The following is a 12,856-nucleotide window of genomic DNA, read 5'->3' as shown; positions in this document are numbered from 1 at the left end:
TGTTGAACGCTGAGCTGAATCTCCTCGTGGAAAGAGAAGATGGATGTACCCAGTCTGGATGTAGCAAGAGCTTCTCCCTAACCGCAGTCAGCAGCTGGGTGGTATCTGGGATTGTTCCTAGTGGGCATGGGGCTAGAGTGGGAAGACTTTGGGGGGAGCCGGCTTGAGTGGGAACCCTGGCTCTGCAGCTGATTGGTGAGGTAAGCCACATAACCTTTCTGATTCTGTCTTCCCAATTCTAAAATAGGGAAAATAATGACAGCTCATGTAGCTCACTTTGGGTCAAGCACCTCTCTAAGCCCTTGACACCAATTCACTTATGTGATCCCTTCCTCAAACCTATGAGATGGAAGCCCTAACAATATAAGCGCCATTTTTCTGGATGTGAGGAAACAAAGGCATAGAAAGGAGAAGTGAGTGGCTTTAAGCAGGTGGCAGGGCTGGGAGATGGACCGTGATGTCTCTCCTGGGGGACGGGTGGGGAGAGTCTGTAAGGATCACATAAGAGACACCTAGTGTGCTTAATAGCTGGAGACGGGCGTGCAGAGGGAAGGGGGCCGTCTGCAAACCCGTGAAGCTCTGCTGCCAGTGGGTGCTCTGCTCAGGGAGCATGGCTTCTTAGCCAGCCTTCAGTTCCTCCCTGCCACCATCACCGGGTCCCTGCAGAAGTGCTGTTTCTCCCTCGGCCACCAAGCTGCCCCTGGGTCTTGGTGTCGGCCAGCTCCTGGGGATGCTGACTGGCGCCCCAGCTTGCAAAGCCTCTTGCTCTGGGAGGGACTTGTTAACATGAGTAACAGGGATTGTGAGTCACGAATTAGTTCCAAGCTACCTCTCTCCCTGGAGCACAGCCGCGCTAGCTCCTGGGGAAGGGAGCTGCACCCAAACGAAGAGTGACATCCTAATTGGAGAGCGCTGAGCCTGCCGCAGTGACTGGGGGCCCACGAGCCTTGTTAGAGCTGGTGCTTCACGCGTTATCACTAGTACTCTGGCTATAAATAGGTGATAATCTAAAATCAGTGGATAAGAGAGAACGCGCAGCACATGGTTAAACAGCAGGCCAGCTGAGCAGGGAAATGGCCAGTGCCCGAACGGTTCCAAGGATTATATCTACAGCCCCGTGCCGGCCCAGCTCTCAAAGAGGGGCTCCCCGCAGTTGAACGGGTGCTGACAGAAGTGCCTTTCATGTGCACCCACGAAGGCTGGGGTGCACGGAGAGACGCAAATTAGCTGCAATGATCAGCTTTCTTACATGTGCGGAGGTGCATTGTACGCCTGGTGTGCTGTTTTGAATATTAGTGAAGATGCCTATGTGCTCTGTTTAAGCAAAAACTGACATTTTCAGTTCAGGGTTTTTCAAAGAGAGATTCCTCTAGAAGACCCATTCAACAGTGGGATTCCTTTAAGGTTTCTTGAAGGAAACTTTGCCCTTCCAAATGTTATTTGACTTAGAAAACTTTACTTTGCATGTGATTTTAACCTTTTACACAACTTGTATAACTTAGAGCAAGTTACTTCCTCTCTGTGGGCCTCAAGTTCCTCATCTGTAAATGGGGGGCAATATTATAGTACGAGCAAATGAGATAATGCACGTGAAAGAGCCCAGCACATGGCGGTGCTCAGTGATAGTGGTTATTATTGTTGTGTAACGAGGAGACGCATGAGGCGAGGCCTTTACTGTCTGAGAGCTGAACCCTTCGAGGATCCTGTGTGGCCTCGAGCCCGCCTCCTCTCCATCCCAAGGTCCACGCCCGTCTGCATTGAGGAGGTCGGGCTGCAGCCTGGGGTTCCTAAACTCTGTTTCAAACCAGGTTTTCCTTGTGAGTTTGTTAAAAAGGCAGAGCTTGACCTCTCATTCTCAGACATTAAGATTACACAGGTCCGGGGGGCCCAGGAATCAGCATTTTAACCAGGAGCGCTTGTGGGTCCTCCCTCCCCCAGCCAGGTAACCAGAAGCAGATGACGTGATGACACAGAGAAACCCTGGGCCAGATCTAGGTCCCCAACAGCCAACCTGCTCGCTGCTGCATTCATGCAGTCCCAGTTCGTCACTGGTTATTTCTGCAAGAAGCTGTTAATGATACAATGAACGTAGGAGTCTATTCTGAGGTGCCGCTGGAGTGAGTGGGGCGTCTACCTTTACTTGGTGCCTGTCCTCCCAATGCTTGGGGGCCTCCTGCCTTCAAAACTGGCACACGGTAAAGAGCCCCGGCGACAGCAGGGATGCCGGCCGCCTCTGTGCCTCCAACCCGGCATGAGGTTGTCTGCAATGCCAACAGCTGATAAGACGATAGGATTTTCTGGAGCTGGATGAGACACATGCATTTCTTTAGGAACTGGTACATCTTCACTAAGGGGTATGAAATGAGCCTGGCTGGGCCTGCAGGTGCGAAAGGCTCTGATGGAAACAAAGACCCCCAGTGAGTGAGAAGACAGTTCTGAGTGAGCGAGGCCAGGCCCCGTGAAGCCTGCCTTCCAATAACGCTGTCATCCCCAGAAGGGTGTGCTTGGAGCATAATGGCTCTAGCTACAAATTCTATTAACTCTAATAGTTGTTCTGTGGTGAACGGATAATGCATTTAGCAGAAATAGACCCAATCAATTTATGTGAAACACATAAAACTTTCTCATTGGAATTGGCATCTGTCCTTGAATCATAGGAGTGTGTGTGGAAATGGACAGTGCGTCACCCTCACTTCTGGGCACATTAGCAGTGGGCCAAGGAGAGCTCTGGCTCCCTTATGCCAAATCCCCTCAGCTCTTAGAACCATGGAGCTGGGGATGGCGAGGGACCTGGAGACTGTCTACTTCAACCTTGATTTTCAAAAGTAGCAGTTTTCTCTCCTTTGTCTGTGTTTGCGTTATTCCCTCAAACACGAACTGTTACCTGAGGGTTTGCTGACATGCCCCAGGCATCAGATGAGGGGATGGAAGGCCGGACAGAGGTGAGACCTGTCTTAGGACCACAGCTTGCTAGTGTAGGCCAGCCGGGAGTTCTGACTCCTGGTCCAGTGCTCTTTTCCACACATTTTTAATTGTCTCCCCACCAACCTTTGGCAAAGATGTGTATTCAGAATACAGTAAACCAACTGTCACCAACCAACTCAAAGGCAAGACTGTGGCTTGATGCCAGGGTTCTGCAAGTTATGGATACCTGTGGGTTGGGCTTGTTTGCATGTAAACTGAGCTGATTCCATCCTGCCCTCCTACACAGTATATAAGCTCGAAAGAGGAGAGATGGGTTAGGAAGCCGAGGCAGAGTCATCTGGCCCGGGGTCGGGGGAGGGTCCTGCCTGTCCTTACCTGGGCTTTTAGAGAGAGAGAAGGTGACAGAGCCTGCATTCACCTCCTCACCCCAGTGGTCATTACTGCTGGGGGGCGGGGGGAGAGGGAGAGAGAGAGAGAGAGAGAGAGCGAGAGAGAGCGCACGAGCTCTGCAGCCTGTGATTGCATCATCCAACCATATGGTTAGTGTGACTGTATGTGCAAAGCGGACAAACGTAATTTCTCAGCCTTAATACTTGCCCCATTTCTCTCTCAGTTTCTTCATCTGATTAGGTGAAGTGACTCAGAGGCTTCCGAGAATGTTCCGTGAAGCACCTGGACAGGCTATTCCCTGCCTGGATGCTACAGAGGCTCAGCTCTGCCCCGTGGGCTGGGCGCAAGGAAATCCCTAGACCCAGAGGGTCAGGCCCTCATCAGAGGGAAGGGCTGGCTTGGGGGACGTGAGGAGCATTTAGAAATTTGGAAGCTTTGTGAGCGACGGTTTTCAGAAGACCCAACTGGCGTTTGCATTTCTAGGAGTTGCTCGAAAGCCTGCTGGGAGGAGAGTGGAAATGCCACCAGCCACCCTTGTTCCAAGCCCAGCAGAAACTGACAGTGCTGAACTTTGGGGAGAAAATCTTATTATACGGCCTCCTCTGTCCTTTGTCGGGATGGCTGGGAGCAGATCTGTTTACTGATCATGCAGGGGCTCTCGTCTGGGCCACTCTCCCAGCTCTTTTCCGTCTACAGCGCTGATCTCTGATAGGAGAATTAGATACTCGCAGTAGCTCAGTTGGCTGAAGAGTGCAGACTTCAGGGCTACGTCCGGGCCCCGTTTCCTACCAGCTGCGGGATGTTTACATTCTTCCCCATCATCGCTCTCCTCCCTGCAGTTCTAATAACAGCAGCGAACCCTGGGCCAGAGTGAGGACTAGAGGAGTAGATGTGTGAGACGCCCCAGCCCAGGGTCAGGTGTGCTCACTGACTGTTCTTTCCTTCCCCTTCCCTCTGCCCCCAGCCCTCCCTTCCTCTCCAGGGGCCTCTCCCGGGTAGAAGCTCTGAGTTAGGTTAAGCTTGTCAACTACAAATTGGCACTTGGCATCTACTTCTACCAGGATCAAATCATAAGCTGCTGTGACCGCTGACCTTCAACAGTCAGCCTGAAAGGAATTCAGGGGGTAGATCAGGAATGAGACACTCTGTGCTCTAAAAAAACTGGCAGAACAGGCCTTCAAATAGTTAGATACTTTCAGGAGAATTTTTTTTTTTTTTTTTTTTTGCGGTACGCGGGCCTCTCACTGTTGTGGCCTCTCCCGTTGCAGAGCACAGGCTCCGGACGCGCAGGCTCAGCGGCCATGGCTCATGGGCCCAGCCGCTCCGCGGTATGTGGGACCCTCCCGGACCGGGGCACGAACCCGTGTCCCCTGCATCGGCAGGCGGACTCTCAACCACTGTGCCACCAGGGAAGCCACAGGAGAATATTTTATGAGCCCAATCCTTGCATCTCCTTATATCTAGAGAAAGCACTAAAATCTTTCGTGGTGATGTCTGCTCCTTGTGGCTAGCTGTAACCTTCATGAGACTAGCAGCAACCTTCTGTCCTGTGTGCTGCACTGCGCGTGCTCCCCCTTCACCAAAACCACATATACACTGACTGTCCCCCCGCCTCTTCAGAGCAGTCTCTCAGAGCTACGTGAAATGCCGTCTCCTGGGCTATCATCCTCATATTGCCCCAAATAAAACTTAATGAGAAGCCACACCCACAGTTCAGGGCCAGAGGCTGAAGAGGCCTATGTGTGAAGCAGCAAGGGCCCCACGAGAAGTCCTTCAGCGCAGGGGATGCTGAACTAAACAGCTTCAGAAGGGAGCCAAGCTCTGGGGAAATGCGGTGAACCTGAAGCTTTGGGGGTTTTACCACTGATGAGCTAGTCTGCCTTTGAGCAACGGATAACCTTGGCCTTGGGCCCAGCCCTCTTTATGAGGAGAAGAAATCGATGGAAGGTTTGCTTTGTTCAGTAAGTGGGGAGTGGTTTCGAAGGACTGAGTTGAGAGAAGGGTACCAGCTTGGTTCCCCTGTTTGTGCCGGGGCCTGAGTACTTCCCAGCCATGGAGGACAGTTGCTCCTTTGCACAACTTTCAGAAGCTCCGTTTCCCCAGGGAATAGGACAACCAAACAGCTTCCTCTTGGAGCCCATTAGCCAGGGTGTAGGTGATGTTCTTTCTAAAGGTCAACTATTTTATTCTATGAACACCTCTCCCCACCCCAATCACAGCACATATCTTTCTTCTACCTTTTGCAACATAAGATCACTTTGCTCAGATATGTAAGTTGAACCCTTACCTGTAGGGTCAAAGACGGGGTTCTCTTTTGGTGTGCTTTCCCAGGGTTTTGTCTCCTTGTTTGGGTTTCCCTCAAACAGATTTCTTGACTTGGGTGCCGTATTCTGCAGCATCTTGTCCTCCCCACCAACTAGAAAAGAGAAGACCCCACGGGCTGAGTTAAGTGAGGTTCGGTTTAAGGGAGAGAGATGAGCGCGCCCTGGGGAAGGTGGCAGAGACCACGGGCTTGGGTCTAAGAGGGACTGTGAGGCCCAGGATAGCCTGGGTTGGGGGCAAGTGCTGGGGACAGGGTGCACTCACTGGTGAGGTAGCAGTCCAGGCTGATGGAGATATTGTTGAAAGCCACGGTGGCTCTGGATCCTTGTTCCCACCAGGCAACGATCTGCAACCAGAACCTGCAAGCGTGTGAAAAGGAGCGGGTGTGAGAAGCTACGCGGGTGGGTCATGTCCTGGATTCAACGTCCAGCATGATCCCAATGTGCACTGATGACCCGGCTCGCAACTGTAGCTGTTATCAGCCTCATCTAATCTCAGGGAGGCGGCGAGCGGGGAGCCGTCAACATCTCCCTGCTTCTCCAGCACAGGGCACTTCCCTTTCTGAGGGACTGCTCTGTAGGTTAATGGAATTTGGAGCTTGGGGTCTGAGACCAGGACTCCCGGATACTCTGAGGAGACCTCTTGTGCGTTCTGGGTGTGCAGGGTGGGCAGAAGGGCTAGGCTTCGTATCAGCTGGTGCTCACAGGCGGGGCTGAAGACATTATTAAACTATTGAGATGCTCCTGTGCCAACTGATAAAGCGCCTCTGTCCCCCATGTGTCCTCTGCTTGTTGATTGCCTCAGGCAGCATGGCTCTGTCCCTGGAGCCCCCTGGATTCCTCATTATCCAGCAACTGAAAGGTTAACTCCTCACACAGAGAGGGATCTCGAGGAACCCATGTCTTGCTCAGTATCAGTTCTGACTGGGGTTGGTCTCTGCAGTGCCCGACTGATTGTTAAATATTAAATGATTTGAGTGTGATCCCTGGGAGTGTTTGTAAGCAACACGGAGGGGGCCATAAATGTTAACAGTAAACCCATGACGTACTGTTTCCTTCCATCTCTTTCACAGCCTTGGAGGATCAGGTCCTGGGACTGTGGCCAGGGAAGGCTTTAGAGTGGGATAAATAGAAAATACCTTTGGTTCATCTGTTTCCTGGGAAGTCATCCTCCTGGAAGACTTCAGATAGCCAGCCCTGTCCTGCTGTAAAGTGAGTTTCCTGAGAACTTAAAAACCCTCTCCCACCTTTCAGAAAGTCAATCCAGCATGACCTTGGATTGCACAGAAGCATGCACGGTCTCTGGTGTGGATGTTAAAATATCAAGAGAGACAACCCATGCCCACCAATGGGTGACTGGATAAACCACGTATGCGGTGGCCATACAATGGAATGCTACTCCCCAATATAAAAGAACGGGCATGGTTATAGGCTATAAAATGGATAGACCTCAAAAACATTACGCTAAGTTAAAGAAGCCAGATGGTAATTAAAGGCCTCACGACACTATTCATCTACATTTTCCCATGTATATGAAACGTATAGAAGAGGCAAATCTATAGAGATTGAAAGCAGATTAGCGGTTTCCTGGGAAGGAGAACAGTATTGACTGTAAACCAACACAAGAGTTCTTTTTGGGGGGATGAAAACATTCTGCAACTGGATTGTGGTGTTCTTTGCACAACTCTGTACATTTGCTAAAAGTCATTGATGTGCACACTTAAAACAGGTGAATTGATGGTATGCAAATTATAGTTCAAAAATGCTGGTAAAACAAAAGGGGAGAGGGAACTCAGACAGTGGAGTTGGCAGTGTGGGGTAGCAAGAGCAGAACACAGAAGCGCTGGCAGGAGTGGGAGATTGACAGCATGCAGAAGGCGGGGCAAAGAGAGCAGAGCAAACACAGGAAACAGCCTTAGCAGAGGGAGGAGAGACACAAAGGAAAGAAACCTGAGGAGAAAGAATGTCTGCTTATGATTTGCAGTGAGCGCAGCAAAGCTTTACAGTCAGTGCGTGAACTGCCACAGAGGCTGGAAGCCCCCACCGTGCCCGTGAGCGGATGGCCTCTGATCCACACGTAGAAGGGCTCAATGCTGGGACCAGCGAAGAATTACTGCCTCTTGTGGGGGAAAGACTTGAAAACAAAATCAAACTTTTATCTAAATAGTGTTTTTGTGATCAATTATTCTTAACCAAGCTACTCCGTACATCCGTCTATGCCTTTACCTGTCTTATGAAATCCGGTCGATCACAAATAATCCTTCTTACTTGAAAGTCACGATTAGGGGGCCCAAACCTGGTTTGATTCTGAAGAGGCAATGCCTGAACCTGCTGTACTCATGTCAACCGCACTGGCGCCTTCAGGCCGTATTCCCCATGATGGGGCCCACGTGCCTCCATTAGGATAGACTGGTACAGAGGGCTGTGGTTGGCTGGGCTTGGAAAGAAGAGTGCCCCGTGGAGAATCCCCAGATCCTGCTCTGGGTGGATGACTGTGCAGGAGGCGTCGAACCCACCCAACTTGACAAGCACCCACTGAGAGGATTTTCGTTTCACGTACGCCTCTCACATATGTGTATTGGGTCCTACTTCAGACCTACAAGGGATTCTAAAACAAATCAGACAAGATGCGGAATTCAAGTTGCTTGCTGACCAGTGGAGAGACAAAGGGTGTCTATGTCGGTGTAGAATCAGTTAGAAGGAGGTGGATACCACGTGAGAGGTGCCGGTAAGATGCTCTGAGAACTCAGGGGAAGGGAGAATTCCACCAGGCCGCGGAGATGGGGAGTACACCTGCACTGGGCTTCTCCACGAGTCTTGGCGAGGTCAGAGGTGTGGTTTTCCTGGATCTCCACAGGGGACGTGGTCTACAGATGAACTCCTAGCTGGAGCCTGTGTAACCCCCAGGCACAGCCAGACCTGGGATTCTCAAGGGGCAAACAAGCGCCCTAATATTGCCGTCTCGTTCTCTTTACAGCAGTTGCCAGGGTTAGGGAGAGACTGCTCCCAGGCAGCAAGAAAACAGGTGCTTAGAGCTACTTGGAGAGGGTGACTAGAAAGAATCACGTTCCCTGGTGGAACAAGGGAGGCAAATCTGCCCGACGCTCCTGCACAGCAGCGGGTAAGGGGCCCTCCGTCCACCTTTCCAATTCTCCACTCAGGCTCATCATCTCCTAGACTGTCCTCCATAGGCCAAGGGGCCAGGCCAGGCACCGATTTCAGTGCTGAGGTGCATCATGGGAGTACTTTCCAGGAGGGCCTGGGGAACATGAGAAAGTAAGTTACACCTGTGTGCCTATCGAGCATGGGGGAGAGGGCCGAAAACCCCTGTTTCCCCCTAACTGATCTCTTCCCCTAAATGGATGTCTCCCTTTCCCTCTCTGCTCTCCCTGCCCCTCTCTTGCCTTCCTCCTTATTACTGAGAGATTAGAGCTGCAAAGTTCTCAACCAGCCACTGGGCCTCTTAGCATGGATGGCACGATGCGAGCTGGTGCTGGAATGGTTCCTAAATAGAAGAGTTTCTAAAGCGCTCCGCAAGGCAACGGCAGTGGCAGCTCCTGTCTCAAAGAGTTTGACTGACACTGGGAATTGCACATATTTTGAGTCAGGAACACTCATAACAATCAGGGAAGACTCAGTCAGATGCCGAATCAGATGTAAACATGTGATGCTGCCTCTGTCCACCCAGGAGGCCATGCTGCCAACCCTCCCCCAAATGCTCCAGACTCTGGAGGATGCAGGGAGGGGACAGGTGGGACAAAGGTGGGTCAGGCTGGGAAGTGGGGGGGGGGGGCGTGAAGCAGAGGCAGTTGGGGAGTGGGGTCTGGGGATGATGGGGCAGGGAGGGCACAGAAGACCCAACCTAGGAGCTTCTTTTCTGTGGGACCACTAGCCAGGAGACCAGGTGGCGATCAGGGCCCCCCAGACCCAGCCTTCTCTACTTTGGATGGTACCTCGCAGAGCATCTTTGCCTGAACCTCAGGTGAAGGAGAGTTTGTTCCTGGCTCTGCTTGCCCTCTCCTAGCTGGAGATGGGTGAGACTCCCTCAAGGCTCTCAGAGTCTTTCCGATCTAAGTGCAGACACCAAGTCACGCTCCAGAGTCAGCCGCGGCTTCAGGTCTTGGGTCTTAGCACATACCAGGAGGACTGCTCTGGGTCTGAGAGAAAACAAGGTCCATGCCACGTTACTGCCAGGATGGCAGGGGCCAGGTGGTTCTAACAAGTGCACAGGTTACTCTGCTGCCCCAAAGCCTCAGCTCTGTGTGGGGAAAGGAAGCAGAGCCTCAGGGCCGGCACAGCCTCCCTCTCCCTCCCTGTGGGCAGCCTGGTCAGGGACAAGGAAAAGCCAGCTCTCTGGGGCTTGTCCAGCTCCCTTACTGAGCTGTGTCACTTCAGAGCGTGGCAGCTGAGATTCCTCCATCTGGCCCTCAGCCGTGGGGATTTCACTCCCTGCCCCTCCACAGTTCACGCCTCCTCAGGGCTTTCTCTTTCTCCAAAGAAGACGCTTTTGATTGCCTGGGTGGTCGTTGCTTTTTCCCTCGTTTCCAGCCAGTGGGGTTTGGAGCTTGTTGCTAACACAGACTTGGCTAGAGATCTTGGCTGGAGCCTGGCTTTGCATGAAGAACAGCCCCCCGACTCTGTCTCGTTTAGCTTTACAGAGAGGCCTGTTGACAGCTGACCCAGGGGGCTTCTGTGAGCTGGCCGTTGGGGCAGAGGGCCAGGGTAGAGGGGCGGCCTTGGCATCAGGTGCCGCCCAGACCCACGGGGCAGATGTCTGCATGGGAGGTGCGGAGGCAGCTCACGCAGAGCTCAGAAACACACAACCTCGTTCAGGGCACAGATTGTTAATGGACGGTGGATATAATGCCTTACTTGCCACCTTGCCAGCCTTAGGGATTGACAAACCTAATTAAGTTCACTTACTGATTTTAAATAGCGGACAAAAAGGTGTGCGTCTGAATGTGGACTGAGGGAATAGGAAGGCTTTGGAGAGAGAGAAGAAAGAATGGGCGGGCTGGGTGACAGGCATTTGATGGCTAGGCACCACGTCTTGGATTTCTCTGTGGACCATTCAGCGGGCTTGGGAGGTGGGAGCGTCCCGCATCCCTCTCTGCGGCTGGGGCTCTCCGGGCTCTGGCTGCTTAGGATGGGGCTGGCAGATACGCTGAGGAGACACGCTTTCTTCCAGTTCTCACCGTGCAGTTGACTTGCTCCGCAAAAGGCTTCTAAAATGGACTGTTGCAAAGCTCGGGTCGCTGTATGCATTTCTATTAGAACGATGTATGTGATGACAAAGCCCTGCTGCGTCCATCCTATTATCTGCGTAATTGACTTCAGTTACCAGTGGAAGAAGGGCTGATGGCCAGCCTTGGGTGCCTGGACCAGCCTTGGCTAGGATCGACGCGGCCAGGGCCAGGCACGTGTGCCCTGAGGCTAGGAGTCTTTGGCTCCAGCACGGTAGAGCAGCGGTGGGCTGGACATTCTAGGCCACACTCAGCAGTTGGGAGCCCCCTGCTTCCCCGGCAGTCCCACTCGCAGAGTAATTTACCATCTCCTGACATGGTCTCCCCTCTGGGCATAATGACATCAAGAACAGAGAGGGGAAAAGTCATTACAGAGCGATTCCAGGGCTGCCAAGGGCTACAGAGATCTTTCACAGTGAATGTGGCTTCTGTGAGAGAGCGCTTTGCGGTGAAATAGGGGAGAAAATGAATCTTCTGTCCAGCTGAGCAAGCATGGAGAACGCTCCAACCTTCCCAGTCCCAGCCTTCCAGGCACTGGCTGTCTCTGCTCATTTTGGAGGCTGACTCTTAAGGATCTGGTGCCCACATTTGCTCTGGCTTGCCTCCTATCGGAAAGGCCCACGACAAGGATGTTCTGCCAGACTGTGGGGAGAAGCCCTTCTCCAGCAAGTTCCCATTTTGCTCTTTCATTCTCTCATTCTGTGTCCCATATATTGAGCTATCCCTGGGCCCCAGGCTTTCAGGGGAAAGGTGAAAGGGAAATCTTGCTTCCTGGAGCCCTGGCCCATCGGGAGGTATCTGTGCACAAAAAAACCTGCCCCACAGGCTCGAGTGTGTCAAGTGCCCCAAGGGAGGAGAATTAATGTACTTTCCCCAGGGAGAGGTGGAGAGGGAGAGGGAGAGGGGGAGAGAGAGAGAGAGAGAGAGAGAGAGAGAGCGCGAGCGAGCATGAGAGCGAGCTTCTTGGGCTTGAGGTCCCCTTCTGAGTTACTGAGGCTAGATTATCTCTGGGGGCACCAGCATAAGAAGAGAGCTGAAGAAGGAAGGGCAGGGACCTCCTGGGAGCATCATCTGACTTGCCAGGTCACACAGGGAGACAGTAGCAGAGGGAAGATGGGAACCCGGGCCTCTTGCTTTCCCAGCCACTTTTTTTTGCCATCCCTTGCAGAACCATCCAAACTCTTTTAATCTCGCTTAGCCTCTTATGTCCTCCATACTACTGGTGAAGTACAATCAGCCCCTCAGAGCCAGAAAGCGCCTATACCCACTCATCTCAGAAAGACTGGGACACCCGCTCCACCTTTCTCAGGACACACAGACATTTCCAACACTGGCCTCATCCTCTACCCACTGCTGCTGTGCTAGCCTGTGGCTTGGAGGGCTCAGATGGTGCCAGAGATGGCGGCCCTCCCCATGGAGAGGAGATCCAGGGAAAGGGTGGTTGCTGGTTCCCTTCTCCCTAACACAAATATCTTTATGAGGGTGAAGTAGCAGCCTTCTCTGCGTGGTGGAAGCAGAGTCTCAAAAGGTAAAGTGGGGTGAAGAATGGGCTGTATACTTGGTGGGACCCTGGGCAAGTCACTGAAACTTGTCAGGTGCACCTATGGTTTTTTAAAATCTATGTAATATGAGTATTTTCATATTGGAAGCCCTTCTTCAGTATGGGAGATTCTAGTTTGTTGTTCCTGTTTTGTATTATTTTTTATTAGAAATCTGTACTTCCTCGGGCAGTATTATAAGTTACATATCTCCTCCTCTGCCTTCAAGCAAAGATTATTTGAGCACCTTCTATGAGTCAGGCACTGTGTCTGTAGCTGGGAGTATAGAGATGTGTAAGACATGGAACTTGACCTTGAGGAATACAGACAGACTTGTAATTCATATTATTCTCTGACCATGAGATTTGTAAAGTCCCTATTGGTTCTGCCCCCATAGAGCTAGAGTCTACACAACTTGAGAAAACATTGAATCTGGGCA

General features: G+C 52.0%; 1 protein-coding gene across 1 annotated transcript in view; it reads right to left on the bottom strand.

Annotated features, from left to right (window-relative positions):
• Positions 1–12,856, bottom strand: part of ALK (ALK receptor tyrosine kinase) — a 713,856-nt gene that overhangs the window by 72,867 nt on the left and 628,133 nt on the right. The window contains exons 11-12 of the mRNA XM_060168966.1: positions 5,902–5,996; positions 5,603–5,731 (exon numbers count right to left, since the gene is read on the bottom strand). Coding sequence (XP_060024949.1) covers positions 5,603–5,731; positions 5,902–5,996 — 224 coding nt within the window. The remainder of the gene's footprint in view (positions 1–5,602; positions 5,732–5,901; positions 5,997–12,856) is intronic.

This window comes from Lagenorhynchus albirostris, chromosome 13 (genome assembly GCF_949774975.1).
Source record: "Lagenorhynchus albirostris chromosome 13, mLagAlb1.1, whole genome shotgun sequence".
Lineage (NCBI taxonomy): Eukaryota > Metazoa > Chordata > Mammalia > Artiodactyla > Delphinidae > Lagenorhynchus > Lagenorhynchus albirostris.
This window is presented reverse-complemented; position numbering and strand designations above follow the sequence as displayed.